Below are 27,916 nucleotides of genomic sequence, written 5' to 3' on the forward strand. Positions count from 1 at the left end.
CAAGTTATTCAAGCTTCCAAAGCACTGACAAACCTGTGAAGTCCACTGTCACTAAAGGGTAGGCAATGGCATTTTTACCAAGATGTGGTGGGTTGAAACTACCACACGAGATGAGTCTGCCTAACGACATTTTGTACTATATTTGAGCTGGTTTTTGTTTGTTTCCTAAATTTGCAGCAGAAGCTGCCCATGTTAGAATCTAGTGGAGAAACTACAGTACAGCTTTGGACACTAAAGCAGACTAGGTTAAGATATAGAGAGATATTTGGGATGTGAAAAAAACATATTCCTGTGTTTTGAAAACTATGCAAGCCCTTGTTCCAGCTCAGGTCTGAAGCAGAACATAGTTAAGTAACACTTTCCACTTCTAAAAGGGAAAAGAAATATAAAGTTACTTGTGCAATAATTAAGGATGTGACTTTCACAAGAAAAAAGTTAAATGCACTACCTTTGCAAATAAAAGGTTTGGGAAATAATGCTTGTCACAGAATTTTCCCACCCTGCATCATAAATATCAGTCATTTCCCATTTGTGTACCAAAGCTGCGCCTAAACCACACTCCCCTCTTAAGGTTTTCAGCCTGGTGTACCTCACAGACCACCTCAACGGCTGCATGACTTCTCATTTAAACACTGCTTGACACCACGCTGCCCAGCCATGACATGCATGATTCAGAGAGTCCACCCTCCTGCATATTAGCAGGCATCAACAGTGTTTTGTGTCCACACTACCATGGGGGAACTGATGGCCTGCTCTGGACACACACTGCTGCTTCTCAGACATCCTCCACAAAACCTGACTTCAGCTATGGACATCAAAACCACTACAGAGCATCAGGAAGGAAAGGAAGGCAGTCCTAATGAGTCTCCTGGTTTTGGCAGGCGGTAACAGTATCACTAAGGTTGGAAGAGACCTCAAAGATCATAGAGTCCAACCTGTCACCACAGACCTCGTGACTAGACCATGACACCAAGTGCCACATCCAATCTCCTCTTGAACACCTCCAGGGATGGTGACTCCACCACCTCCCTGGGCAGCACATTCCAATGGTGAACGACTCGCTTGGTGAAGAACTTTCTCCTCACCTCGAGTCTAAACCTCCCCTGGCGCAGCTTGAGATTGTGTCCCCTTGTTCTGGTGCTGGTTGCCTGGGAGAAGAGACCAACCCCTTCCTGGCTACAACCACCTTTCAGGTAGTTGTAGGTCAAACAGCATCACCAAGCTACAGCTTCCACACCAAAATGTCCCAAATTACTCAGTCCCTCCAACCTTCAGGCTACAAAGGAAAAGAAAGACTGCTTTGTCCAAGTACAAGAGTAGTAGCATAGGTCTGTTAAACTGGGAGAATACAGAAGCAGCAATGTGCTCACAACTAACATGATAGAAGCAGCACCTGCACCTCACTTTCTTCATATCAGAAAGTGCAGTATAACAGAAGAAAGTAAGACTGTAGTCTCCTCTTGACAAGCCTCAGTTTGCTACATAAAAATATGTGGTATGCTATATTAACACATTTTCAATTCACTACAACATTAAAAGCCCACAGGTCATGTTTGTACATTGCAGTTAACATAAAACTAAGAGCTTACTGCAATCAAAATAAAATATTCCTCACTGGCGCTACTTCAATAACTGACCTAGCACAGGGTCATTTTAAAACAGTTTAAATGCATCATTAATCCAGGGTATTCCAAAGCAGCTTTACTAATATGCTACAATAAATTAGAATAGAGAAGCAAGGTTGCAGTTAGCATGCATTTAAAAAAAAAAAAAAAAAAAAAGAAAAGGTATGACAACAAAATATGCCAGAGATACAGATTAGAGCAACATGAAAGAAAAGGCATAGAAAACATGACAGTAATCTAACTTAAATGTTCCAGAAATATATATGATGGGGTGTATTTTCCTTATTATTTTGCTGGCTGTACATTTTCCCTTCTTTCATGTTTCCTTCTTGCTACTTTCATCCTAACACTCTAGCAGCTTCTCAGTCTGTTATCGTTAAAAGACAGTAGCTAGTATCTAGCAATCAGATCAGTAAATTGGAGGTTAATCTGCAATATGAAGAAGGTTATTAAATGGAAGAGAAGGTCAGTGTGTTGATTATTTTAGATCACGCATGTCAGGAGAAAAGAAAGGTAGGTATATTAGAGATGATAGCCTTGGGCAAGTATATTTTTGAAGAAACTTGTGTATGGTCTCCTAAATAAATCTGTATAAGAGTCCATTGTCTGAAGAGTAATGACTAACAGAAGAGATTAGAAAATCTCAGCCATAAATAAATGAACCAACATCTTCAATTCCCACATATTTCAAGACTTAGAAGTACAGAGGGAAAGTTCAGTAGATCGTCTAAAGTTACCACTATTCAAAAATAGAGCATAAAGCCAGCCCACATGCAAGCTGTGCATGAAGACAGAAGAGAGACAAAACCAAATCAAAAATCCACATTTATTAAAAAATCCAGAAAACATCAAAGGTGCTGTAGATTGTACTGAACTTATAAGCATATGCCTTCCCATTTACTTGCATGGTGTTTATCACAAAATCTTCCTATTTCTTGTAATATTATTAGGGCATGTTACATTACAAAAAGAAATTAACCTCTCCTGGTCGGAAGCAAAGATGGTCTACTTACCTCCTCCGGCCCACAAACAAACATACACATGTGTACGTGTGTGTGGGTGTGTGGATATAAAAAGGAAAAACTCCAAGGCCACGCTAATAATCACTTCTGAACCATCTATTCTAATAAAACTGCTTTCAAATATTTTGAAGAGTCTCAATTGACTGAATTGTAGTTTTAATTTGGTAAGATTTTACTCTCACATGTCACAGAATAAATACTGCAGCACTACTCTTTCAAGAGGTTAAAATATGTACAAGCAGTAAATACACTTCCTGGGCTTGATCTCACACATTCATTTGTCTTGCATGTCCATTCCAGATGCAGAAACAGGTTGCTGCTTAGCATGATGTCACCTCCATTTCCCTTTTCCAAATATAAAATACAGTTTCTCTTCATTGCTTCTGAAGGACACATCTGCTGCATGTCAAGCACTTGAAGAAAAATTTCTCTCTTACTTGTTCATACTGAGGTTACTTCAAAGAAAACACCTTTATCTTCAATGAGTGCACCATTACTGTGGGTAGGGTCAGCACATGAACTGCAGCACCTTAGCAATTTGATGAGTTACTGTCCCAGTTTTATTAAAAGACTCATGTTATATTTTCATCAAGCAGTTTCTCTCTATGCTTTGTGCTTGGATGGTTTAGAAACATCCAAGCATCCTTACTGCTCTTGGTGCGTTCTCTCCATGCAAAGCAAGAAGACCAAGAAGATGGAGAAAGATGGCATAAAGCAATGGACTGTGTTTCCAGTTAAATTCATTTCCTACCTCCCTGCAGCTTTGCTGCCTTCCCTGATGGAACTCCAGAAGCTTCCTGCCCTCCTCTGTAGCCCTTCCGGAACACATGACACGTCAGTCCACAGTGCTGAAGATGATAGCTTCCAACCTGGTTTTTAAATTCTGTTAGTATATGCAGCTGGTGGGGGCAAAACCAATTTCACTTTCATGTTAGAGAAATGTAGGCTAGTATATATGCTCTGGCTGTGCTTTCATTGGGCTTGTACCATACAAATGGATTACTGCACGGGGAAATGGAGAGAGAAACCCACTCTATTCTCAGGCTGTTCCATAGCTCAAGAAGTAATATAGAACAAAATAAAATGTGACTGTTATTAGGAGGAGTGCCTCTGTACACTTAGAGAAATGTGGACAGCTTCCCATCACGGAGACAAAGATGTCTTTATGCTGAAAAAGATTTAATTTGATGTGAAACACAGGTTAAATATACCACAGGAATATTTTCCTGTGAGGCTTTCGCATGTCATTTTTAAGTTTTCTGCTAATTTTAACAGCCATCCCAAATACTTTTTATGTCACACAATATCACAGTATCACCAAGGTTGAAAGAGACCTCAAAGATCATCGAGCCCTACCTGTCACCACAGACCTCATGACTAGACCATGGCATCAAGTGCCATGTCCAATCCTCTCTTGAACACCTCCAGGGATGGTGACTCCACCACCTCCCTGGGCAGCACATTCCAATGTCTAACGACTCTCTCAGTGAAGAACTTTCTCATCACCTTGAGCCTAATCTTCCCCTGGTGCAGCTTGAGACTGTGTCCTCTTGTCCTGGTGCTGGTTGCCTGGGAGAAGAGACCAACCCCTTCCTGGCTACAACCACCTTTCAGGTAGTTTTAGAGAGCAATGAGGTCTCCCCTGAGCCTCCTCTTCTCCAGGCTAAACAATCCCAGATCCCTCAGCCTCTCCTCATAGGGCCTGTGTTCAAGGCCTCTCACCAGCCTCGTTGCCCTTCTCTGAACACGTTCAAGTGTCTTGATGTCCTTCTTAAACTGAGGGGCCCAGAACTGGACACACTACTCAAGGTGCGACCTAACCAAAGCAGAGTACAGGGGCACAATGACTTCCCTGCTCCTGCTGGCCACACTATTCCTAATGCAGGCCAGGATGCCATTGGCCTTCTTGGCCACCTGGGCACACTGCTGTCCATATATGCTGTGTCTCTAATGATTTTTTAACTGCAGAGGAGAGCGTGTTACTTAATGTCATAAAAGTTCCTGATTTACATGTTTATACCGGTGTTATGATCACAAAAATTGATCAGACATCTGACTGTCAATTTAGTTTATGTTGAACAATTCTGCAAAAACAACATCCGTTCAAGCTTGTCATTCATTTTGTATCCATATCAAATACAACTTAAAATGTAGTCATTTATCAGAGCCTGAAAAATAGCAATATATTTCTTGTAGGATGGCATTAAAGTGTCTTTTTCATGCATTACCCATGCTAATGGGAAACTATCACTCTGTAGAAAAAGCCATCTAGAAACTTTCAAGATTCAAGCAATCCAATATAATAATACACACAGCAATCATATGAGGTATCAAAAACATTAAAGAACTTGAAATGTGTTGTTCCTCAGTAAAAGCAAATAAAAAGAATAGAAAGAAGCAAGAAATGGAGATGTGTTGCTATGCTGAAAATAAGAAAGCTTTCCCCGTGGAAGCACCACAATAGGTATTTTCTCTCAAAAAAAATGGTATCTAAAAAGTGAACTATTGCATTAAACCACGTATAATATTCTGCACAAGATATGTAATTCAGAGCTGGGAAGCACTGAAGGGTACTGGTTTAGCACAAGACTTAGTATGATTTACACTCTCTTCTTGGGTTACCTAGCTCTGGCTAACTACTGTTGCATCTGTGCAAGCTTTGCCAGGGAATAGCAAAATTTTGCCAGGGTATAGTTAATCTGTGCAGAAGAGATATTTCAGCAGCCAGTATCTGTTGGAGTTAACTCTTGTAGGTGTGAGTTGGCCTTGCCGTCTTCAACACAATTGTGCAAATCTTCCCTGGAGGTTTTCGAGACCAGGCTGGAGGTGGCTCTGAGCAACCTGATCTAGTGTGAGGGGTCCCTGCCTCTGGCAGGGGGGTTGGAACTGAATGATCCTTGAGGTCCCTTCCAACTCTGACAATTCTATGATTCAGCACCATTACCCAAATGTCCCATTACAAGCACAATTAGCCCTAGGACTGACTGACAAAACAGAAGGACAAACTCAAGACAGAAAATTATCCTAATGCAAAGTTTGGAGATTTTAATCACAGTGTAGCAAAATCATACAGGATAGAATACCTAAAAGCAGAAGTTGTTACTGCAGGAACACATGTGCAGGGCCTGTATTTCTCAGGCACTGGCTCTGAACAGACACACAGGGAGCCCTTCTCTTCCCCATCTTTGTCTATAAACAGAACTTGTCACAGGCTGGCTATAGAATGTTCTTGCTTGTCCCGAACATTTATTTTCATTCTCCTAGCACTTAATTTATAGAACACTATTTTCAGAGACCAGACATCAGTACACAGGCTAAGTTTTTCTGAATAAACTGTATCTCTTACTCTAAGTACAACCATGAAAAATTATGCTTAAGTAAATGAGCACCTTAAGTTAGTCTGATAAATCTATACTTACACACTTCAGTGAGCAATCCCATTTCTAAAGTACCCTGTATCAACATTGGTGTCCTGACTAAATTCTAGTTCAGATAATTACTCTGCCTAGCTAAATCTCTTAGCAGTATTGTATCCTGTCATAAACCCCTGTAAAGCACAGAAGTAAACTGTTAAATCACCACTGCATCTTAAGCACAGAATCAATGGTGTATCGCTAATTGATGAAACCTAAACCGTATGGGCCAATTTTCTAGTCTACTATATCCAATTTGCATAGCACATTTAATACTAAAAACAAACAGACAAACAAAACAGCAAATTGTAGAGAACGGCATTGGACATGGTAATTCATCTGGCATAAACCTGACAAGTTTCACATCACTGCACATTCATGGCATTGACAGATGTCTCTTATCTCCAAACTCCTTGGTGCTGCAGCTCTCATGGAATTTACTTCTCACGTCTCTGAAGAAGATGTGCAAATATTCTTCAACTACTTCAGAGAAAAGCCTGACAGATAGGCTCAAACTGTTGTGGTGGTGGCAGCTTCAGGTGATGCAATGAAGCATCTGTCAAATGACATTATGTCCTGTCACCAGAGATTTGGTCAAAAAATTCAGGCACTGTGTAGTAACCAACAGCTGGAGATGGTTGCAGTTATCTGGCAAATCCACCTGCAGCTGGATGAAAGCCTCGTATTTCAGCTAATGACAGCTTCCTAAAGTGAAGGCAGTGGTCTTCACTAAACAGCGTCTGACCAGAAGAAACAGAGGACAGGAAATTCCTCCAATAAGACCTTAAAAGAGATCTTAGAGCATTGTCCCTGTGAAACACTACTTTGAACACAGCAGCTCTGACCTTGCAGAGTAAGAAAACATCCAGGGAAGAGTGGAGTATTGTAGCCTACGTATTTGCATGATAGCTGCACATATACCTTTTATCCCTACAATTAATTTGGCAATTAAATAGCTGTCTTGATTCAATTGGTGCTTGCATGGACTTGGAACCACGTCACCTTCTCTATGACGAAAGATGTGTGAATATTATGGAAATTAAAGAGAAAACTTTAAACAGAAGCATGGAATTGTGCTATAGATTTTCTTCTCCTTTGTATCTTTAGCAAACCCCATCAAGGAGGTCTCTTCTGTAGCATTCTGTGGTTGGGTTTTTTTCCATGAAGAGAGGGGAAAGGATTTCTCCGTTGCAGACATGTTTTGAGAAAGATTACCCAGCCAAGCCCATCACCCAATGAAACTCCTCCAAATGTGACAATTGTCAAAACCGGTTTGAAACCAATGAATCACAACAAAGATTGACCTTAAAAACCAGTTTATACTGAAATTCTCAGAAGAGAGTTGGTTCAGCAGGTTGACATCTCCTCATAAAATCTTTTCATATTTTAAAGAAGCATTAAAATAGTGGGACTACTGTTTCTTTCAGTCAGAGTAATTTGGCCTCTTGACAGTGATGCACATTTATCATAGATGTAGGATTTTTAGCTAGGAATTCCTGAGCTGCATCGAATTTAACTTGTCAACCCCGACTTAATTTTTTTTCATGCTTATTTAAAGTAACCAAACATGTCTGCATCTAGCACAGATCCATCAAAACAGTTAGCATACACTCAAGTTCTGCTGAAAGCCAATTGTTGTGAAAGTGCACATCAGTATATTGCTAGACAAAGACCATACATTACTTGTCTGAGAGTGAAAAAAAAAACAATTTAAAAGAGGAAAAGCTGAATTTTTCCTGTTTCTGTAAGTGAACTGACATCTGCCTACACACAAAGTTGAATCTCCACTGAACAGCACACACAGTGCATGCAGTCTGGCTCCCAACTGGAATACACCTACAGTATTGGTATGGTTTGCCAGCTCCAAGCACGTTCCCTGCACAGGGACCCAAATAATCTTAGGAAAGCAAGCACCATGTCCCAGTGAGGGGATAAAATACAGTTTGGCTATGTAGGCCTAACCAGTGAGAAATCTTGCACTCTGGTGCTTCAGTAAGGCTAGGGAGTCCCCCTTATCACAGTGCTCTTTCTGTAAGTCCAAATGCTAGATGGTGATTTCTTGACCTTTAGGTCAGGAATGCTTGAAGGTTTCTTGACCTTGTATTTGGATAAATTTGCAATGACTGCACTTTAAAAAACAAACAAAGGCAAACTACACACAATGTTAGCTGAAATGCAACGCAAACTGAGTCAAATGGAAGGAAAAATAAATACAGAAAACAGTACATTTTACCCTGTAAGATACACTCTGTTTAGTAACATTCTTGAAAATTGATAGGTATTAAATTAACCACAGGAGGGCTCCCTCTGGTATACTGAATACAACATAAACACACTGTTAATTGCCAAAAATAATATTGTATCTTAAAAGTAACAAAGGTTTTAGACCACAAACAATATTTTCCTCAGTCGGCTCCAATATATACAAGGAAATAAAATTATACATGAATAATTCAGATAAAGAAGTGAATTACTTAAGTATTAACTGTATGATTTTTAAATACTTACAAACACAGATTGCCAGTGCACTGCATTTTATGACAATAAGCTCTGTTTTGCCATACCATGTATATGGGTCCCTTGGAGCTGACATACTAGCACAGCAGTGAAAAGGGCTGTACAATTAAAGAGGCTTGAACACATCGGGACTAAGCTGCATCTCTGGGGAGAGTAATGAGGTCTTGCTGGGATAAACACATGCATAGATACTGAGCACAGAAAGTAAGACTTCCTTTTACAAGTATTGTTTATGTTCAGTCATGTACTCTCCTGAAACAGTACAAGTTAATGTCAGCAATAATGAAGCAGCTACTTCTGTAGACTTGGGCCAGTTTGTCACTCCATACTTTATTTACTCTGTTAAAGAAAAACTCAACTCTCCCACCTCAGCAGTGCGTGATGAAATCAAAGGTAAGTAACTTAGATGGTGGAACTAAACACATAAGAAACCAAGTGTCCTGACAATGCAATTATGGGAAATAAGTGTCTGTGTCCTAATTAAATCATACTTATTACAAGATTTTGCAGCTGTTGAAATCAACTGGAAAAAGCAAGAAAAATACAGCTAAGTGGGGGAAAAAAAAAAAAAAAAGAGTTTCACTTTCAGGATGCTGCCTTTATGCAGCTTCAGATATAGAATTCCTCAACCCAAACTTTGTACTTCACTGTCATCAATAGTAAATACAGACAGTTAACTGCCCTGGAACAATTACAATTATCAGCACCTACGTACCAAACCATAGGAAGCATTGCAATTTGGGGCAAATTTTAATTTTTACCTCTTCCACAGACTTCAGAAACTAATGACCACTTGTAAGACAAATTGTAGGCTGAGTATTTCCTGAATTCAGGAGACAAAGTTAGCACTTGAACAGCCATCAGGCTTGGAAGATGGATTTTGTGCCTGTTTGCCAACTACAATACAAGCCCAAGGAGAATGTACTTCACATTCCAAGACAAAAACCTAATCACAGGGCTAATCAGACAGAAATACAAAATTCATGGGACAAGGAAAAGAGTAGAATGTGACTCTATCCCATTGGACAAAGCTTTCCCCTGACAGCATTCCTTTATTTTGGTCTTTGGTCTGGGAACCATGCATGCTCCTCTGGCAGAGTGCCTAAAGCAGAAGGTAAGAGTAGCGTGCCCCACCGCATGGAAGCATAAGTTAAATGAAGCCAGAAATCTACCTTATTTCCTTACTTTACACATCATAAAATGTTTCGGTAATATATCCATGAATAAGTATTACAGAGCTTCTGCAACTGAGAGACGCTCCTGTGCAATCTAATTTTAAGTGAGATTTGATACTGGGAAGTAGGGAGATAGCAAGTGAATAAAAAAAGTACCGAATTAAGTTGAAATGTGTTAGGGTTACTTCACTAGACTGCCTGCCTTTCAGACAGCCACACCAGCATCCCATAAAACCAGAAATATTTCTCACAATACTTTTTACCAAATGCCTATACTACAGGCAGTTGAAAGTTGCTAGAAGAAATTTGGTTCTTTCACTTAAGTTATTCTTCATATATTGAAAGTGTGTAAGCAGACAAGAATAAAGTCTTACTGCAACTAAATAATTACTAACTTTAGACTGCATCAGATAATCGGGTTTGGACCAGAACTACATCCTATTGGTTGTACTACATTGTTGCTACCACTCCACAGAAAACAATGCTGAAATTGTAAGTTTTATCAGCTTGAATTACTATCCAGAAAATATCAGACAGTGTATAATATGTAATATTTCAGTGACCAAAAAAAAACAAACAAAAAACCCATAACAAAAACCCCACAACAAACAAAAAGTTAAAGTAGCTGTAAAAACTGTAATCAAAACTCAAGCACATTATAATATGCCAAAGAATGTATAGACCTTGTGTTTTAAAAGGCACTAAAAATAGCCTAATCTATTCTATTATGCACATAATACAACAAGGAAGACTGACATAGAATTATATCAGAAATTAATCATATTTTTTCCCCTGCCATGTGTCACTTTATTGTCAAGCTGTATTTTAAGGAAATCTTTTTGCTCCATGTAACTCAGAACTTTAGCACCTGCACCTTTACTCCTGGAACTCCACTTTAAATATTGTAATAAACTAAATATAAATAATTATCAAAATATAAAGATCAAGCCTGCCAAGTTCACAAGTGCAGATAGGTTAAAAAAGAGTAACTTTGTCTGAAATACTTAGAGGTTAATACTGCCTATAGAATTAAGGCACAGTGACCAAATTAATTAACGCTGTTCGAGATCAGAGTTGTCAATACCATTTTCTCATCTTTTAATCTTTCCTGAAGAGCTTCTCTGCTCAGAAACACAATTTGCATGATGACAAAAAACAAACAAACTTGTATATAATTTATTGTGGCAGTATTTTAAAGTACAAAAAAAAGTCAACTTGTTTTATCATATCAGAATTTCTAGATAGCACCAAAGCACACAAGTGCCCTCCTCTAAGCACTGGGACTGGCACAGTCCCCAGGGGACACTGTTATACCAGTGATAGAAGTGGACTATTTTTGCATCATGGACTGCTTTTGATCAGCATCCCTGCTTACTGCTGTCAGGATGTCAATGCCTGTCTGCCACCTCTCCTGCAGTCCAGGGCTGTGCAGCTGAGGTGGTGGAAGAGGCAGACAGAGCCCTCATTCACAGAGATGTTAGGGGGATGTCTGCTTTAACAATAAATTGGAAGTTTAATTTATAACTAGTCAGAAAAATCAGAATTTTACTATGCCATCTCCTCAAGAACACCTGATGATCAGTAACATTAATTTGATTATTCGTAAAACAAGACAACACCTTTATAAACATTACTGCTAATAACAGAATTCCACTAGCCACATTTTACCCATGAGGGCAAAACCAGTTAAGTCTACAGCTAACATTAAAGTCACTAACAGTTCTGGCCCTCTTCCAAGGTCTGGACACACAGTAGCAGTCAGTGTACATTGCTGTCATGTGCTGACGCGTTACATACCTATCTAACATAACACAACTTCAGAATATATTTTAAAAGTCTGCTGCAGTTTAAGTGGGGCTGGCCTTTAAACTCCTGTTAAGTCACACTAAGCATCAAGTAATTTAACACTGCAGGGGCAAAGAATGACTGAATTGAGTGCCAAAACTCTTACTTATCCCACTAACTTGATAGGGAAAAAAAGTTCTATTTCTACTATGATGCTATTTCTTACACAGTCTTTTCTAGTACAACCTTACATCTAGTATAGTCTCAAGAAATACACTGACTATCTCTCTATATAATTTCCCTTATAAGAGTTGCATTTGTGTTTCAACCCTTCTTCCTTGTATGCATTTATAATGTGCACATCAAGAAACACAAGTACTGTAATTGCAGTGCATGCCTCCACTTCAACCTGATATCCTCACTGGGTAATGACATTGCCAATATGACTTTAATTCTGACAGTGATAACAGTGTTACATTAAAAGTCAGCTGCAAGGTTCAAAGTTTCATTGTTCATTTTTATTGTTTTCCCATTAAACAGCACCATTAGTGCTCAATTAGTATTCAGGTGAGGAGAAAAGGAAGCTAGTAAAACACCCCTTTCAGAAAACTTAGAATTTGAAATTTGCAAGGCTCTCATTAGCAGCTTCTCACTAGTCCTTCACATACACTCAGCTCCTGATCTTTGAGGTTTTCTTTCTGCATTTTATCCAAAACTTTTTCTTTTATCTTTTTTTTTAAGTTATTTCTCTTCAATGCTATCCAGTTATGCTTGTGCAGTCTTGAACATTAGAAATCCATAGCATGGCATGTGTCTTTTAAAGGGCCATGCAACAAACACAGATACTCATATATGCATTGAGTATCTTAGCTTTACCAAATCACAAAGTAAATTAAAAACTGCAAAGACTATGGTATGTACCTTGCAAACTAATGTTCGACACTTCAGGCTGTGTATTTCTTTTTCTTTCAGCAGAAATTACTTCTAATTAAAATCTAGTACCTGACACCTACTGCATTTTAAAACTCTTGGAAAGATAAAGCAAGCTTCAAATTAAGAGGCTATTCCTAACATCCTCCTGTAGTAACAAAGTATCTTCCAGTCAGCATATTTCATTAGCAGTTATGACACTTATGAAATGGAGAGCTATATCAGAAAAAGAATCAAATACGTTCAATTGAAGCCACTGACTTCAATACATTTAGTATGTAGAAAGTGCATTATACACATGGGTGATGACCCTTGAAATTAAGACTACTAATACACTAAAATGATACATGATGCTGTCTAATACACTCTAACATGAAGGCTATGCAAGCTGAATAAGCTAAAAGATCAAACAATCCCTTAATTTCTTACTAATGACCTATAGAATATTTATATTTAAATTACACGGACAATTAGACTGTAGGAGCATAGAACTGTTGAACGGCACAAATATAAGTATCAGTAAATTACATACAGGGTTTCAAAGCACTGCATTAAAACAACTCCTCAGAACTTTACTTCACTTAACGCAGGTCATCCTGTGATTCATGAGCCATACATAAACCCAGCGAGTTGAAGAATAACTTTACAAAAACAGCTTATGTCAACTGCTGTTATTAATAACGGTGATTGAGGATATCGTAAACTGGAAATACTTGAAAGTTCGTTGTGACAGCAGCCTGACGAGCTGTTACACACAGCGTGGCTGTATCAGGTCACATTAGTAACATTCAGAAGTGAAAAAAAAAAAAAACCTGTCTGTCACTTCTGCCGAGTTTTCAACAGAAAAGATAAGGAAACATGAAATCCAGGCCATTAGTCACCTAGATAGATTACGAGCAATTTTAGCGGACACACAAGCCACACGTCAGTCCGGTAAGTATTAGAGGCATGCAGACAGTGTAAGTGCAGATAAAAACTCCATTTCTCGAATGAAATTAAGAGCTCAGCATCACACTTGGCTAACCAACTACGCGTCCCCGTCCACCTAATTTCAAAGACAGCTTCTGTGACTGCTCACCCTTGCCTTTCCCAGACAAACCCAGCCGGGCAGGCTCACTTGTGCGCCCACAACTTTCTCTCTCCAGCACGAAGGTAGGACGAGCACATTGTGCTGCTACTCTCCGCTCCTCGCCGGCGGCCGCCGCTCCCCGAACCCCCACCCCCTGCCGCCGGGTCCCACTTAGCCCCAAGGATCGAGCGCCTGGACCGCGCCCGTGGACCGGGCAGCCTGCAGCCCCCCTGGAGCAGCGGGGATGGCGGAACAGGAAGCGCTGCCGGGCGGCTTCGCACCTACCTGCGGCTCGACGGACTCAGCGGGCTTCACCAGGTGTTTCTCCTTGTAGAGAGACCAAAGGCCGATGTCAGGCAGGAAAATCAGAGCCGCGGTGAAGAGCAGCGTCATTTGCAAAAACCTCTTCTGCTTCCTCTTCATGGCCAAAGCCGGGCAGCTCCAGTGACAGCAACGGCGGCGGCAGCGGCAGCAGCAGCAGCTACCCAGCACAGGGAAACCAAGTCCTTCCCTCCGCGCTGTCCCTCGGAGGGGCCCGGCGCCGTGGAGAAACTTCTCCCGCCCGCCTTACGGCCGCCCGCCCCGTGCCCGGGCGGGGCCGCCCCCCGCGGCGGCGGCGGCGGCGGCGGCGGCGGCACGGCCCAAGCTGGCGGCCGCTCCTGCCGCCCCGGCGGGGCGCTGCGCGGCAGCGGAGCCGCTCCTAGAGGAGCTCATTGGAGCCACCTGCTCACGGAACAACGCACAACCTGACACGCAGCAGGATATGAAGAAAAAAATAATTCAGAAGATTTTTTTTTTTTAAAAAAGAGGCAGGAAGAAGAAAAAAAAAAAAAACACCACCCAACCAAACAAAAAACACAAACACAAGGCGAGTCCAGTAAGCAGCCGTGGTCCGAGGGAGCAATCCCTCCTCCCAGCCCCGAGGCACTGCGGGAGCGCCAATGCTGCGCGGAGCTCCCCTCACGTCCCCCCTCTTGCCCGGGCGTGGGGCGGGGGACGCGGCATCACGAGTTCATCAGGGAGAATGTCTTAAGCAAGAGTTTAAACGGGGAGGCAAATAATCGTAGAGGAGCGCAGGGACAGGCGTCACCGCTCAGCGAGCCCATCCGCGTACAAGACGACGGGCGAGACAAGGGTGGTGGGGACGGCCTCCGCACCCCCGCCACCACGTGCGCTGGCTGGGCCGGGGGCGGGCAAGGCCGGGCCCGCCCCGCCGCGCCCCCTCATCCCGACCGGCCTGTGACTTCCATCTGCCAGTTGCGGGGTTTTCCGCGCCGGCAGAAGCGGCCAGCGGTGCCGCGCGGAGGCAGCGCTCCCCCGCTTGGGGACGGCGGGATGAAGCCGGGTCTGCCGCCGCCGCTCTTACCACCACCACCGCCGCGCACGGGGGACAGGGCTTGCAGTTCCCGTTCCGGTCCGCCCTCCGCGGCGCGAGTGTAACCGCTCTGAGAGCCTGCGAGCGGCTCCCTGCCCGCGGCCCTGCACCGCTGCACCAACCGTACCGGGGCGCTCACCTGCTGGGAGCTCCCCCCGCAGCGCCGCCTTCCCCGAGCCCGCCCGCCTGGCCGGCAGCCCTCGCAGTCCCAGCCTCCTTCCCCCACCCTGGGGGCTTGGGTCACCCTCCGCTTCGGGAGCTACACCGAGGGAAGAAGATGTTCAAAGCGGTGTCGCTCCGGTTATCGGCTCTACCTGCTTGTTGCGTCAGACCGGTTTGGGCATCTGGTCTGAGTTCAGCTGCTGGTTCTGACTACCTTGTGCAATTAGCCGTTCTTCTCGAGCTAAGTCTTTTCAGCAAAACAGGAGGACGTTTAGGTTAAACTTACTAGGACCTAATGTCCTGTCAGGTTTATCCAATTAAACGGTGGGAAAATGTGTACCAGACTTGCAGTGTTAATGTGTCTAGAATGAATATTGAGAAATTGAAGGTATATCTGACTTCATTTTTTTCTGCCCTGCATATAGAAAGCTATTACTTCAATTACAGTCCGTATTTTTACCACTGGCTAAAATATTTCTGAGTATCTTGGACGAAGATCTGCAATGAGACTTCTCTTTCTGTAACCAAAGCACATCTCTACAAATGGTGGAATGTAGTCCTGTCACTTTTCATGTGTGAGATTGATCTTGTCCATCAACAGAACTATGGTGCAGAAAGCATTCCCTACACATGTGTAAAACAGTAAAAGAGGTAGCTAAAGGTTATTTTTAGGAGAGTAGCTGGAGGTAAAGGAAAGCTTGTGGGAGGAACAGAAGAATTCTGAACTCAGAAGGTGGAGTGGGAGGAAACGGCATAATGCTCTTCAACTAAAAGTAGGACTCTAAGAGACCTGGCAAAGCTGGCTCCTCCATGTCTTTGCCCCAAGGCATGATCAGCTACATCTGTGTCATTCTTGACAAGCACTTGTCTAACCCATCCTGAAGTCTTCCAGCAACAGCACCACTACAGCCTTCTCAGGAAATCTGTTCTGACTTGGAGTTGCAAACTTTTCCTTAATGTTTAACTTGACTCTTCCCTGTGATTTCAGAGTACTATGTTAACCAAAGAGGAAGCAGAGTATTCCCCTCATTGTTTGCATAGAAAAATCCCACTTTCAGATACTGTTCCATAGGCATTCCAGGACATGTCAAGGCTGATGTCTTGCTGCTTTCATCAGAATTGTCTTCAAGTGATTGATCTGTTTTTTGAAGTGCAAGGTCCAAAGCTGGACATAATATGCTACTTGAGATCTTCTGTTTATATCAAAAGAAGAATAATTGTGTGTGTGTCACAGTGTATATGTTTTTCTGTGTGAAATGCAAGCTCTGGTTATAACAGCAGTAGGCAGTTGAGAAATGACCATTTTGTGATAAAAGTTAAGCATGGGTTGGTTTTGTTTCCCTTGAGCTGATTACCAGCAAATTCATTGTGCCTATTTCTATCTCTATGGCTGAACACATCTTTCATTTGCACAGTCTCTAATGAACATCACCATTTTTTTCCCAGAATATTTATCCAATTTTTCAAATTCACTTTACACTGAAGTCTGTCTTCCACTGTCATATACAAATTTAACAAACAATTCCTATTCTGTAATCCAGAGTCACAGAAGGGTTTGGGTTGGAAGGGACCCTGCAGATCATTTAGTTCCAAACCCCCTGGTATGGGCAGGGTCTCCCTCCTCTAGACCAGATTGCTCATGGCCTCATCTAACCTGACATTGAACACCTCCAGGGAGGGGACTGGACTCTGTTGTCTGGTTTAGGGAATGGTTTATTTCAGGAACAAGTCAAGCAACAGGATTATTATCAAGAAATTTACCATGTTGAGATGCAGGACAGATCCTTGCAGAGCTCCCATACTCAAGCCATTGATACTTTACTCATTCTGTAGTTTACAGACAATTTTACATTCACCCTGAGAGCTCCAAGAGCTACTTACACTGATCTCACAAGAGTGTTGTGTGCAAGGGTTTGCTCTGTTAGTGACAAAGCACATACTTAAGTGTTCTATTTTCACCCCTGACAGGCTATCAGAATGCCATGGAAGGTGCCCAAAAAGGCTGTGCAAGCAGTTACACCAAGAATAGCAAGAAGCTATTCAGTTCAGTCCAAATATTTGGGTTTGTATTCAAGAGCAGAATCCACCAAAAGATTAGAAGTATTCACATACCAAAGGGCATTGATCTTCTTGTCAAAAATTCCACTTACCTTTTTAGCTCATCATCCAGGGTTAGCAAACATAACCAGTATAAAGATTTTGATTCAGCTGCCTTTTTGTCTGGAGGGATTCAGCCATGATGTTCTTCCACTCAATGCAAAAAGAATAATGCTAGAACCATCCTAAGAATAGAAATTATTGCTATGAGATCATGTAATAATTGCATAGAAAAAGTAGGACTGCTGGCAGGAAAGGTTCAGGAAATGTTGCATACTGGAGTTTCACAGCATGGCAGTTAAGTCTCTCTCTAGAGGTTGAATTCAATGCAGACATTCACTCTTAGGAGATTAAACTTAATTTAATTTTCTAATTCCTGAAAAATTCAGGTCTACTTTGTAGAGAATAAAGACACATTTTTCAGCACATAATATTTTTACATAATTATAAGCCACCTATCCCTGACAAGAAGTGCTGAATTTTTAAGATGCTAAGCTAGTTTAACAGGAATATACTTACTTTTTTTTTTTTTGTTTTTTTTCCAGTGGGAATAGAATTGTAAAATCTTAGAATGGTTTGAGTTGGAAGAGACCTTAAAGGCCATCTAGTTCTAACTTCCCTGCCAAGGGCAGAGACAACATCAACTAGACCAGAATGCTCAAAGTCCCATTAACCTGGCCTTGAACTCTTCCAGAGAGATGACATCCACAACCAATCTGGGCAACCTAACCACTCACAGTGAAGAACTTCTTCCTTAACATCTGATCTAAATATACCTTCATGAATGAAATACAGTCAAGCCTTCCAATATTTTCTGTTTCAAATCTCAATCCATACATGAAATAGAATGAAAAAGTTGCATTCTAAAACCATGCCCACCTTGGCACCACATTTTAGTGTATTTGGAACATATTTTAATTTCCACTTCTGCCAATAGAATAGAATAGAATAGAATAGACCAGACCAGACCAGGTTGGAAAAGACCTTTGAGATCATTGAGTCCAAGCTATCATCCAATGCTATCTAATCAACTAAACCATGGCACCAAGCACCCCATCAAGTCTCTTCCTAAACACCTCCAGTGGTGATGACTCCACCACCTACCTGGGCAGCCCATTCCAATGGCCAATCACTCTTTCTGTGATGAACTTCTTTCTCACATCCAGCCTAAACCTCCCCTGGTGCAGCTTGAAACTATGTCCTCTTGTTCTGGTACTGGCAGCCCGGGAGAAGTGACCAACCCCCACCTGGCTCCAACCTCCCTTCAGGCAGTTATAGACAGCAAGAAGGTCTCCTCTGAGCCTCCTCTTCTCCAGGCTAAGCAACCCCAGCTGCCTCAGCCTCTCCTCATAGGGCTTGTGCTCCAAATCCGTCACCAGCTTTGTTGCCCTTCTCTGGACATGTTCCAGCAAGTCAACATCTTTCCTAAACTGAGAGGCCCAGAACTGGACACAGTACTCAAGGTGTGTTCTAACCAGTGCTGAGTACAGGGGCAGAATGATCTCCCTGCTCCTACTGGCCCCACTGTTCCTGATCCAGGCCAGGATGCCATTGGCCTTCTTGGCCCCCTGGACACTCTGCTGTCTCATGTTCAGCCTACTCTCAACCAGTACACTCTAGGACCCTTTCTGCCTGGCTGCTCTCCAGCATGTCCTAAGCCAAAAATTCTGATATGACCAAGAATTCTAATATGACCTAGGACAGAAAATCAGAGAAGAGTGTAAAACACCCAAGCAGGGGTGAGAGCTACCAAGTGAGATGACTGTGAGAAGCGGTTAGCCATGCATTTCTGACCTAGAAGCTAAACCTAGCCTGCAAGTTAAGTTTTTTAGAGATCACAGCTTTGTGTAGAATCACTCAAATGAGACTCCAGCTCCCGACTACTCAATACGCTTCATGCAGGAAAGTCACTAATCAGTGCATATATTGCAGGAGCCAAACTCTGCACTCACACAAAAGATAGAGTACCCACCTTTGTGTTTACTGCTACAAACAACAATTAATCTAGTAAAATAATAGTCAACCATCTGCAATATTGCCATATAAAAGAGTAAATAAAAGTAATGGGAGTTTCTTTTGATTACAGTATTTATCTCCAGGTAACTCTGGATATAAAATGATGAAGTACATTCCCATGTTTTGTTTCACCCTGCTTATGTAGAGAGATAACATAGTGTTGCAAACCATTCTCAAAGGCAAGAAGAGGCACAAAAGGATCTGTTCTGCTGGAGTAACCCAGATCTGAAAGGGAGTTGCAAACAATTGGCACTTCTGGAATTTAGGGGACTGACATACTTTTATCATGGCTGGTTTTTTCCTCAGACCTCCAAAGGTCCCTCAGCACTTCACATGTTCTCTCTGTATCACTGACCAAATCCTCAAGGGAAGGTATGATGCTGGTAGCACACTAGAAATAGAAATGGAAATTCAACATGATAAGAAAGTACTCTTTTGCAAAAGTTCAAAATCCAAGATCCTCCAAACTCCCACAAAGAACATATAGTTTCACTGTATTCTGCAGAGAATGTTTCAACATATTCACCTCAAAACCTGAAATGGTAATTTTTATATAGACTCTTGGCTATACATGATAATACATATAATAGTTTTTACTGGCCTTCCTTTTCTAATTTTTTTTTGTCTCCTCTGTCTCCAGTTTTGTTGTTTAGCTTAAAAATCATCATCATATATTTGTACTGCTGATAAGTGTGGAGATACTTTTTGTAAAGCTAATCTGTTAGGTTTTTCATAGACTCAAACTCTTGTCCTCAAACTTAACTGAAAATTTGAGCTAAAAGGAAAAGCTAGGAGCCCTCCCAGTCATATAGGACATACAGAAATTCAGTCTCTTCAGAAGCTCAAGAGAAGTTCCTTCTATCAAGATTTTTGGATCCTGACTGTTATTAAATTGGCAATATAACATAAAGCCAGAAAATTTGCTTTAGAAGTGCACTACAAACGTTTATTGAAATTGAAGTAGTCAATAAATCTGAGCACCTCTTCTTTTTAAGTCAGGGGAGATATTCTAGTCATAGTAAAATTAAAAGTGCATTACCTTAAACAAAAAGTTTAATAGCAATAAAAAGAACTAAGTCATCAGAAAATTTTGGGAGGGGAGACCCCCCAAAAAAATCTTGAGCATTTAGAAAATAATGTCATTCCTACTCCAAAATTATAAAATAAAAAGGAAAATTATTGCTCCAGTTAAAGTCACATAGAACTTGGATGAGCAAAGCTAGCCCGATGCAGTATTTCCACTTTTAAATCTTTATTATGTTTGACTAGCTGGGTGATGAGTGATTGCTTCCTTGTTGTTGCTGTGCCACTACAAACTCAAGAAAGCAAACAAAAATGCTGATGGATCAGACTTTTTGCCAGTTACCTCACAAGCTGCAGATTCACTACTGCACAAAAGAAATCACTGAAATGTAAGAGTAATCAGAAAAGTTTATTTTGAGAGACAAAATCAGTACAATGTCAAATATTTCTAAATAGCTCAGTAATCATAAAACACTGATGTCAGGAAAAATAGTTGCTCATTCTTCCTTTCACAAAAATCTTCAGTAATTTAGACCTAAATATGGTGCAGGAACATAACATTTGCAGGAAGCTGGATGAAAAAAGTTATCTTCTTTTAGATGATCTTTTTCAATGAACAGCAAGAATATATTAGCTTTACAAGAACAGAACAAACTCAGCTCTGTGTTATGTAGGGAAAGCATTCAGCTTTTTTGAAGATCAACCCTCATTTTAGGTCCATTTCAGAAAGCTCATTAAGTATATTTCCAAGTATCTTGTAAGACCTTGCATCAACATTACTTTTTTCACATCCAGGAGTTCACATTCTATTTCTGATAACACATAGGGCTTTCACACCCTTATTGCACAACCTGATAAAATAACATATCACTGAGAATAAAGCAGTGCATTCTGCAAACCTTTCTTAACAAGATTGAAAGTCTCGTTTCACCAGATTTGTAAAATGTGCAGAATATAGCAAAAGGTAGCAGATGTCACCTTCAGTTCTGATTTCTCACTAGAGGCATCACCAACAAACTTTAGAGATGTCTACCCTGATAAATAGGAGAGAAGATTGAGCTAGATGGAGCTTGATGTCACCTAATGGTTCATTTGCCTCCAGTTTTGTTTTGGGCTGTTTGAAACAGTTCTTTCCAAGCCGAAGTCCAGGTCCAGTACTGAGAATCATATATTTCAGTTAAACATATTAAAAGGATGAATGGATGAAATAAGTTTGTATCTCTGTCATCCTCTATGAGCTTCCAGCCAGTTGAGCATCACATGCCCCAAACCCTCATGGCTTCCTGCTGTTCCCTAAGGTACATTACACATCTTTGCAGTTTGAAGAAAGTCACTGTAGTGGCATGCACAGAGATCTCATGTCACCTCAAACACTGTGTAGTCTGCATCTTTTTCTCTCCCTGTTGTGTCAGAGATCAAGACATCAGCTTGAAAAGTGAGCAGACTAAAATGTTGGTTTGCTACTAACAGTTCAATGCTACTAAAGTGCAGTATTTCTCAAGCTCACCCAGAGTTGGCTATTAATTTTTGTGCTGTATACCTAGGACAATAAATGTTATATAAATACTTTCTTCAAATTTAAAGATGAGGGAACTGTTAAAGAGGATTTAGATTAAGATCATAATGCTGACAACTCCAGTTCTGTAAGTCCAAATTTCTATTATAAATACATATAAAAACATGAAGCAAGTAAGCAGCAGCATATTTGTACTATATCACTGCACAGACTTCCATTGTGTTCTGTAAAAAAGTATCATAGGTGTCATAGGTGGCAAGATCATGGGTTTATGTATATTGCGGTTTGCAACTCAGCAGTTACATAACCTGGATTCTAATGAGTATGTATTGTGCCATCATTAAGGAGAAAATGTAATTTTATTTAAAATTATAATCATCATATCCAGTGATTTCTGATGAGCTGTGTGAATATGATTTGCAATACTGATTCCACTGTATTCAAGTAAGAAAAGAAATGCTAAAAGAAACAAGGGTCAAGGTAAATACTTTATATTAGAGTGTATTTTTTCTAAGGAATATTAATAAGAGGGTGTTTTATGCTTTTTATTTATTAATATACATGACATTTTACATATAAAAGCTGAGGACCAGTGGGCAGAGTCCAACGGCATGAGATTTAACACATCCAAGTGCCAGGTTCTGCACATTGGCCACAACAACCCCATGCAGTGCTACAGGCTGGGGTCAGAGTGGCTGGAGAGCAGCCAGGCAGAGAGGGACCTGGGGGTGCTGGTTGATGGTAGGATGAACATGAGCCTGCAGTGTGCCCAGGTGGCCAGGAGGGCCAATGGCATCCTGACCTGCATTAAGAACAGTGTGGCCAGCAGGAGCAGGGAGGTCATTCTGCCCCTGTACACTGCACTGGTTAGGCCACACCTCGAGTACTGTGTCCAGTTCTGGGCCCCTCAATTTAGGAAGGATGTTGACTTGCTGGAACGAGTCCAGAGAAGGGCAACGAAGTTGGTGAGGGGCTTGGAACACAAGCCCTATGAGGAGAGACTGAGGGAGCTGGGGCTGCTTAGCCTGGAGAGGAGGAGACTCAGGGGTGACCTTATTGCTCTCTACAACTACCTGAAGGGGGATTGTAAACAGGCAGAGGTTGGTCTCTTCTCCCAGGCAGCCAGCACCAGAACAAGAGGACACAGTCTGAGGCTGCGCCAGGGGAAGTTCAGGCTGGAGGTCAGGCGGAAGTTTTACACAGAGAGAGTGATTGCCCATTGGAATGGACTGCCCGGGGAGGTGGTGGAGTCGCCATTGCTGGAAGTGTTCAGGGGGAGACTTGACAGGGTGCTTGGTTACATGGGTTAGTTGATTAGGTGGTGTCGGATGGTAGGTTGGACACGATGATCTTGAAGGTCTCTTCCAACCTGGTTTATTCTATTCTAAACCAATTAAACCTAAAACACAAAAGTGGATCTGTAGTCTTACTAACCAGTATTTTCCATGGAAGTTTTTATTCGCATTTCAAAATAGCCATCAGGAGAACTGGAAGATTTTTGTTAGCTATTACAATTCTGACATGACAAGTTTTATTTTCAGTCTCAGTCTTTGTTCAGACTCATAGGATATTCAACAGCAGCAGGATTCAGAATACATTATTGGATCAAACATAAGAAATACAGGCATAAACCATACACTATAAAGCAAATAAAGATAAAACTAACAAGAGACTGTCATCAAAACCATACAGAAAATTGTGAGCTAAACTGTAAGGAAACTTTTTATTTTTAAAGCCCTAAGACCTTTTTAAACAAAGTTCAAAGAAAGTGCTCTATTCCAATTTATATGAGGGCTTTTGTTTAGCCCCAAATATATCTGCTTTTCAGACACCAGAAGGAACATCAGCCTCCTCCTTCTCACTTGTGTTGCCACAACATAAATGCTTAGTTGAGCAATGTTTTTCACTTAGGTCCTTCCAGTGCTTTAAGTGACCTTGCATTGAAGACGTTGGCACATCATAAATGTAGTTGTATAATATTGTAGTTAATTACTCTGATGTTCCTGACCTAAAGGGCATTTAATAAGCATGTGAAAACATACTTAAAGCACTTATCAAGATAAAGAGTCATTACAGTTTGAGCACCTCAACAATAGATAGGGAATTTGAGTTTCTTATAAAATCATCAAGCTCATGTTCTCAGAATGTCACACCCAAATTAAATGCTTTCCAGCCTTTGGGGAGCCACCAGAGCAGTTTGCATTAGTGGTATTAAGCCTAATTTGTATGTTGGAATGTGGGTTATTTTTAGCATCCAAGGGTAAGACTGAGGATGGCATCAGCCTATATATATAGGAGTTAATATGGCATCTCAGGCTACTTGAAAGACCTCTTTTCAGATGACGTTTATATATAACAAGTTAAATTGTCATCTCTTCTTTCTTTCAGGTCTCATATCATGGTATTCTGCTAGTAGAGAACTTCCTTGCCAACATAGCGGTCCCCATCTGTCATTCAGTCTTCATGTTTCTCAGCAGAGTTAAAAAGCCTGACAGTTTCTAAGAATAACAATGACACATACTCTAAGATCTTGCAAAGAAGCACACATTTTATTGTTGAAAGAGGGATGGGGTTTGTGGAACCCCATAATGTTTGAAGAGTTTTCTGAGCATTGCTATGTCTGGTTTTGAGTGAAGATGGAGCTGCTGTTGTGTTTGAGACAACACCCTCCTTGCATCTCTTATGTAATTGCTGGCCTGGGTCATGCCAGATAATGATTTGTTTTCACTATGAACATAAATCTGCCTTGCAACTGACACCTCATGCTTTTGCAAGAATGATTCTTCCGTATTTTGCAATCTTGCTTAGCTGGCGTTCCAACAGTTTTTAATACCCAGATGTGGACTATGTTTATGCATCTATACTTAAAATGCTGCTTAAGCACACTTGTTTGATCACTGTCTTGAAAAGTATCCTAAAGCCATAGCAAGGAAATGTGTTTTGGAGGAGGTTGTCATAGGCAGCATGTAGACTATATGCTTTTACTGCTGTGAATATTTTTCATGGTAGGTTTAGCAAACATAATTGCATAAATGTAGTTATAGAGGCATATTTATATACTACTTAATTTCAAATTACTTCACCTATCTATTTGGTAATAGGTTTGTCAGTGCAGAATACAATGCAAAATTCCCAAGAAGGGAAGGGGCCTCACCCAAGATTACCTAGTTTTTTGTGATTAATAATGCAGCACTACTTCAGTCTTTGGTCAGCCTTGTGTCAGTCAAAACATTACTCCTAGTACAAGCTCATTCAAATTTCAGACTGAAAAATTTCCTCTGGTCCCTTGAGACTCTATACTGAGAAAAAAGTTAACCCATATTCCATATTAAATGTTATTATGAAACAAAAAGATGCCATCTGCATACTGACTTGGATTTATAAGCACTTTTCATTATTGGCATGAGTTATTTGATATTTTTGCTTTTTATTCAGCTCCATTCTTGAACTTCTGACTGTACTCAATCAAGTTGACTGAGATATATAGTTATGTCTTTAGGGAATGTGCATTATTTCAGATTATAATTTAGATATAGGTACATTCAACAAAAATGAATCTATCTGGACTGTGTATAATACAGCTTTTCTAGAGGCTGGTCAAGCATTGGTCTTGGGCAAAAATGCTATCAAATATTATGCAAGTGATCTTGGCACAAAAATAGGTACATGCCAATGACACTTTGCAAGTCATCAGTAATAAAAAAGATTAGAATGCTATATAAGAAGAGCTAAATGACCTTGAGGGCTAGAGTAGTAAAAATGAAACTGAGCATAGTATAGTTTGAGACAAGAGTCATATACAAAATGTCCAGGAAAAACAAACAACCAAATCAAAATGGTGAAAAAGAGGAATGACATTTTCATTAGTAAAGGTTCACCAAGCATTAGGAGAAAGGAACTTCATTTGTTTTAAAAGGATATTAGAAACTTCATGATTAGAAAATTCATTGTGGCTACACGCAGTAGCAGATACCTTGCTTGACAGATCTAGGGATCTCCTTCCAGCCTGAGGGGCTTGACTGATTTGTTTAATGCATTTGACTAATGCTACTCCTCCCTCCTTTCTTAATCAATATTAATAAAAAGTCTGAAAGTTTCAAAATTGGGTATTCTTCTTCTACTTAAGAGCCAGAAGCATTGTCTTACCTGGTTTTCCAAGCTTCTGCTTCTTTCAAGACTTCGTATTTCAACACTGTACCCTTTTGAAAATGCTTATGATTCAAACTGCTGAAGGCTTAGTGACTTTGACAACTCAGCTGTTGAAGGAAAAGAACAGAAGATGAAGCAGGCTAAGTACAGAAAGAGAAATATTGTTTCTGCCCATCTGAAACCAAGCTGGAATTGGGTCAGAGTGCTTTCTGAGTGAAGCAGTAAAACCAGTTCTATATATTCGGTCAATCGCTATGTATGGAGTCACATGAACCTCCTACTTTTTGTCTGGCTGATACAGAGCGAAGGTCCAAAAGGAGTAAAAAAATGGGTCTTAATATTTATTTTGTGAGTTTGCTTTTTTCTGAGGGGAGCAAACTGCATACACAGTTTAAGTAGTTTTGGTCACTGTGACTCTATAAGAATATTGGCAATAAATGGAGAACTGTCAAAGTTCCTAATTATATATCACGATAAGCTCAAACATGAAAATTCTACTTTTAGAGGGAATCCACCTCTTAGACTTACAGGCTTAACAAGGTCTTGTATGCTGGATTTTCCCAGCTGGAATGCCTGATATTTTTCATGACCAAAGCCCTGTAGAAGATCACCCAAAACTTGCATTCCAGTAAGTTTCAGGACGTTGTGTGTCAGGCAACCTATTTTATAAAGAGAGTTCCTGAAGCAAGGCAAGATTAGAGTTCACATTCATTTATTTTATTTATTAATATGTCACATTCACAGAATGCTTGAAATTCTGAGAAATTAAAATTCATAAAGTGACTCATTAGTAAGTTGTCAATATTTTGGAACAGAAATTTTTATTTCAAAATATGGTGACTCTGGCTTGATTAGTCCACACACAGGAATCTGTGTCTAGTAGAAGGATTGATAAATCTTCCCAACATACACAAAGCATATCCTAAAACAATTAACTGCAATTTCAACTGCCTGTGCCTAAACCACAGTGAATCTAACAATGTGAACTGCGCTATGTCCTTATTTGATGGAATACTAGAAAATTAGATTTATGTGACATGTGTGATCATTTTGTTATATTTCAAACTGCATTGAGCTTATTTTTTTAAAACAACTTTGTTCTTACAGCTGTGTAAGAGAGGAGCTATCCCCTTTGAATTTAAAAGCTGAGGCTAACATTGAAATGACAGAGTATGAAACATGAAATGGTGTATAGCAGTTTTCAAGATGGAAACCACATTGAAAAGGTTCACCAAAGCAGACCAGAGTTCTGTGCTTTTGAGATATAAACTGAGAAGGCACATTTTTAAGGCTACCAAAAGTACATAAGTATAGGAAAATTATGGTGAAGTTAAAGAGCTTCAGAGATTTAGAGTTGTTTGATGAACAGGAATGTACTAAACCAGCGTCACTGAGAATTTAAAGGAATTTCTTTTCATCATGCTTTTATTTCTAAATAAATTCTCAAAAATGCATTCACTTGCAAAATATATTTGTTACATTTTTTGTGCTTTTAAAATGTTGTATGACTGAATATATACTGCAAATAGGTAGGTTGGAGATAGTGATATAAAGAGACTTAAGTTTGAGACTCAGGTTGCATGATGTGTCAACAGTGCAGTTGCAGTTACAATTGGTAGCTCCACGGTGGAGCCAAAAGCATGAGCTTTTTCTTGCTGCAAGAGAATCAGAAACCTAATGCAAGCATGAAAGCATCCAGCTTCATTGTGGCGTACCTTGCATAACAGTGATTTCATAGACCTAGCTGCAATTGGAGAAGTTGGTTCAAGAAGTCTGTTTCATTAACTGAAATAGCCAATTGTTTATGTAGAATGCTGGCTTGTAAGTTTCTTTCCTGCTGGGTAGAGATGATATCATAGGTATACCACATCAAGGGAAATTCCCATTTCAGACAGGAAATCATGCAAAAAAAAAGCCATTCCACAAAGACTGCAGATTATAATCAAGTGACCTGTGGACAGTCCTATTTTAGATAAATACTTTGATATGTCTATGAAAAGTATCAGTATAACATGTCTTAGCTGGGTTGAAATGCATAAATC

The 27,916-nt window shown here is 40.5% G+C and overlaps 1 protein-coding gene across 3 annotated transcripts in view; it reads right to left on the minus strand.

Moving 5' to 3' along the window:
* GALNTL6 (polypeptide N-acetylgalactosaminyltransferase like 6) overlaps positions 1–14,066 on the minus strand; it is a 440,839-nt gene extending 426,773 nt beyond the window's left edge. For all 3 annotated transcript variants that reach the window (XM_068137080.1, XM_068137081.1, XM_068137082.1), the window contains exon 1: positions 13,822–14,066. In XM_068137080.1, the coding sequence (XP_067993181.1) occupies positions 13,822–13,959 (138 nt within the window). In that variant the 5' untranslated portion in view covers positions 13,960–14,066. The remainder of the gene's footprint in view (positions 1–13,821) is intronic.
* Between the last annotated feature and the right edge of the window lie 13,850 nt (positions 14,067–27,916).

Source organism: Melanerpes formicivorus, unplaced genomic scaffold (genome assembly GCF_026170545.1).
Source record: "Melanerpes formicivorus ecotype bairdi unplaced genomic scaffold, bMelFor1.0.p_v2 SCAF_4, whole genome shotgun sequence".
NCBI lineage: Eukaryota > Metazoa > Chordata > Aves > Piciformes > Picidae > Melanerpes > Melanerpes formicivorus.